General features: G+C 41.9%; 1 protein-coding gene across 1 annotated transcript; it reads right to left on the reverse strand.

Annotated features, from left to right (window-relative positions):
- Positions 1 to 1,238: 1,238 nt before the first annotated feature.
- LOC18438452 (3-ketoacyl-CoA synthase 12) lies at positions 1,239 to 3,084 on the reverse strand. Its single transcript, XM_006848625.4, has one exon. The coding sequence runs from the start codon at positions 2,787 to 2,789 to the stop codon at positions 1,380 to 1,382; it is 1,410 nt and encodes a 469-aa protein (XP_006848688.1). The 5' UTR covers positions 2,790 to 3,084; the 3' UTR covers positions 1,239 to 1,379.
- Between the last annotated feature and the right edge of the window lie 216 nt (positions 3,085 to 3,300).

The raw sequence follows: 3,300 nt of genomic DNA on the forward strand, positions 1-3,300 counted from the left end.
TTGCAGTTCATTTGGTGAGTGGCCCAGTTAGTGTTTAAGCCAATGTCGTAGCATACAACGCAGCCAATTATTACAAACAAGGGGTTGATAAACAAGGCGATGAAGATGGGGAACGGTCTTATCATGATGAATTCTTCTTCTTCTGTTTTTTTTGGGGGGGGGGGGGCTATCTTGGGAGCTGGGTGAGTCTTGGGGACTATTGTTTTTATTTTTATTTTAGTAAAATTCACTATTATTTTATTTTTATATAATTTACTATTATTTTCATGCCACGTGAATCTCCTTTATCTGTAAACTTTTGTTTTTGTAGCTTTATGACAAGGCTTCATGTTTTTTGTAAACAAATTAAGCAATGTTGTCGTCGGTAATTACGTTACACTATTAAATTTTTTTATAATTTTTTAATAAAGTATTATATTAAATTTTTTGATAACTTTTATTTTGTATATTAAAAATTCAAGATAAAAGAGAGGGCAAAGAGTCAACTGCATCATAAAGAACAAAAGAAAGAGACCTCATTTATTTCAAATTTTCAACCCAATGTACGTGACACTCAACTAGAAATCACACGGTGAATAAGTACAAAAGATAAGAGGATAAGCACAACCGCTCTTTATTATGACTTAGGAGAGTACCGGTTTATATTCTGCATTGTCCAACGATCTTCCGATACATTCAATGTCAACGACTGGCACCTCTGTCAGCACCGTTTCTCCACTCAAAAGTCCCTCAAAAAGTTTGACAGACTTTGAGAAGCTATCAAAACCTCTTTCACTGATATGCCACTCGGGTTGTTTAATATATAGATTGATTTACATGCAGATCCTAATTTTTTTAAAAAACTACGAAATGCTCCATTTATATGCGACATTACAAAAGCAGGTAGATCAACTTGTTTTTTTTTTTAAATTGCCTTTCACTTTGAGGATGGAATCCTCCGTCTGAATTTAAATTATTATTATTATTTTTTTAAAAATTTTTTCGTTAATATGGCAGTGCCACAAGCTTTAGGGTAGCGTTCTACTAAATGAAACAACTAAAAATAAAATAAAATAAAGTTCGGTTAGAGGATGTTCTTAGATCGATGAACAATTTTGATAAAAAGGGTTGACCAACCTTTTTTGTAATTTTCACATATAAGTGGAGCATTTTATCTTTTGAAAACAAATTTAAGATCCATACGTAAATCACTCTTATATGCATAATACAAACATCTACATAATACAGACATATACACATTTATTATAAATTTTTTTTTATTTGGGTAATTGGCTGGTAGGAATCGAACTTGAGATGTAACATTGCTTGACATCAACGGCTAACACTTAAGCTCAAGCCCGACTCCTCTAACTCTTATTGCATGGAAAAGGCAGCTACACTCAGCTCTCATCGAAGGCCTGTGCAATTCTAATGGGATCAGGGTTGTCATTGATCCACCCATACTTCTCCATGAAGGGGTTGGTTAGGTTTTGAGCAGGATAACGGTGCACACAATCCTCCCACACGTTGTGGTTGAGGTTCTCCAAGTCCCTAACCACCTCCCAGAGGCAACTGTTGCACTTGAAGCCGGAGCCAAAGGTTAGTTGCAGCACCCTGTGCCCTTTCCTCAGCCTCTTCTTGGCCTCCATGTAGCTCAGCACGTACCAGAGGGAGCTCGCAGACGTGTTCCCCCAGCGGTGGAGCGTCATCCTAGAGGGCTCGAGGTCGTAGCGGCTCAGGCCAAGGCCACGCTCCACAGCATTTATCACCGCGGCCCCCCCAGGATGAATGCAGAAGTGCTCTACCCCGGTCTTGAAGTTCAGGCTCATGGGTCCGGATCCGGCTCCTGCCAAGAATCGGATGACCAAATAACGAAGTATTTCTTTAGTTGGCAGAATCTTGGGTCCCAACACCTTTATCATTTTTACAATAGCTTGGGTGGCGGCTTTGGGAAGGTCCTTACTGAGCTTGACCCCGGGGCGGCCGAGGTCGTCCTCAACCTGGGACGCGCAATTGTAGGCTTCATCACTTGCGCCAAGATGGAAACGGACAAGGGTCTTTAGTAAGAGCTTCGACCGAGTCCTGTCGGCCCTGCGGTTCGTGAGTAGCATGGCGCAGCAACCTGTACGAAAGAGGCAATTCGTGAGTATCATCGATTTTTCGTTGCCGGCGTACCAGTTGGGTGCGATGCTTTCCCCAGACACGATCAGAGCCCGGGACTCAGGGCGCAGCTTAAACAGATTTTGGACGAGGTTGATGGATATGAGGCTGGCGCTGCACCCCATGCCTGAGATGTTGAATGCCTTTACATCCTCTCTCATCTTGTACCGGTTCACGATCCTCGCACACAGAGAGGGTGCCGGCCATAGCATCGACACATTAACCACCAGTATGTCGATGTCCTTCGGCGAGATGCCAGTCTTTTCGAACAAAGGATCGAGTGCTCCAATGAAGCACTGGTCCATCTCGCTGATACCGGAGTTTAGATTACAACTGTTTGGATCCCCAGAGGTCAGGCTTCTTGGGGCGTAGGTCTCTTCACCCATGCCAGAGCCGAAGACCACTTTGAGGAGGAATTGGTACTCGTTGAGGCCGAGGTTCTTGTTTCGCCTGACAACCTTGCCGCAGAGCTCGGTGTCGAGCTTCCAGTCATCCGGAGGCTTGAAGCAGACGTAGTCGAGGAGGTAGCAGGCCTGGTTCACTCGTTTGCAGTACAGCTTCCATAGTAGAATGAGGAAGTTGAGTAGCAAGAAGAAGATGCAGAGAACAAAGCAGGGACTCTCTACTGTAATCAAAGCAAAAGAGTCCATGATCGTTTCAGTAGTTTTGGGGTTTGAGAGATCGAGGAGGACAGAAGGTGTTCTTATAGAGAAGGCAGTTCAGATTTGGTACGGGAGGATTTATGAAAGACGTGCTGGGCAGATAGTGTATTGATGGTTCACGGAAATAAGAAGACCCGACTTGTTAGGCAACAACGTCCATGTAAACCATTCATGCAGAGCAATTCTAACAATTTCTGTATATCAGGAAAGATTACGTCCCTTCCATATTTAAATGTGGTAAACACGTACCGGTTGACATTTATGGAAACTTTCGAATCCTTTGGTGATCTATTTATTTAACTTTTAACGGCAAAATGATGGGTCAATTTAATGGAAAAATGGGAAAACTTTTGAATCCTGACTCACTAGCAAATTTTTTTTTTTTTGTTTTTTTTTTTAAAACCCAGTCAAAAAGTCAAAAAATTGAAATTGTTTATACCCTAGTAAAAAAGTCTTCAAAAAGTCAAAAAATTGATACTGAAATGCTTTTCTCTCTCTT

The sequence above is a fragment of the Amborella trichopoda genome, chromosome 8 (assembly GCF_054954075.1).
Source record: "Amborella trichopoda isolate Santa Cruz 75 chromosome 8, AtrichopodaSantaCruz75HAP2 v2.0, whole genome shotgun sequence".
NCBI lineage: Eukaryota > Viridiplantae > Streptophyta > Magnoliopsida > Amborellales > Amborellaceae > Amborella > Amborella trichopoda.

Bases quoted from the DNA above. Each gene is read 5' to 3' on its own strand.
- LOC18438452 (XM_006848625.4), bottom strand. From the start codon at position 2,789: ATGGACTCTTTTGCTTTGATTACAGTAGAGAGTCCCTGCTTTGTTCTC.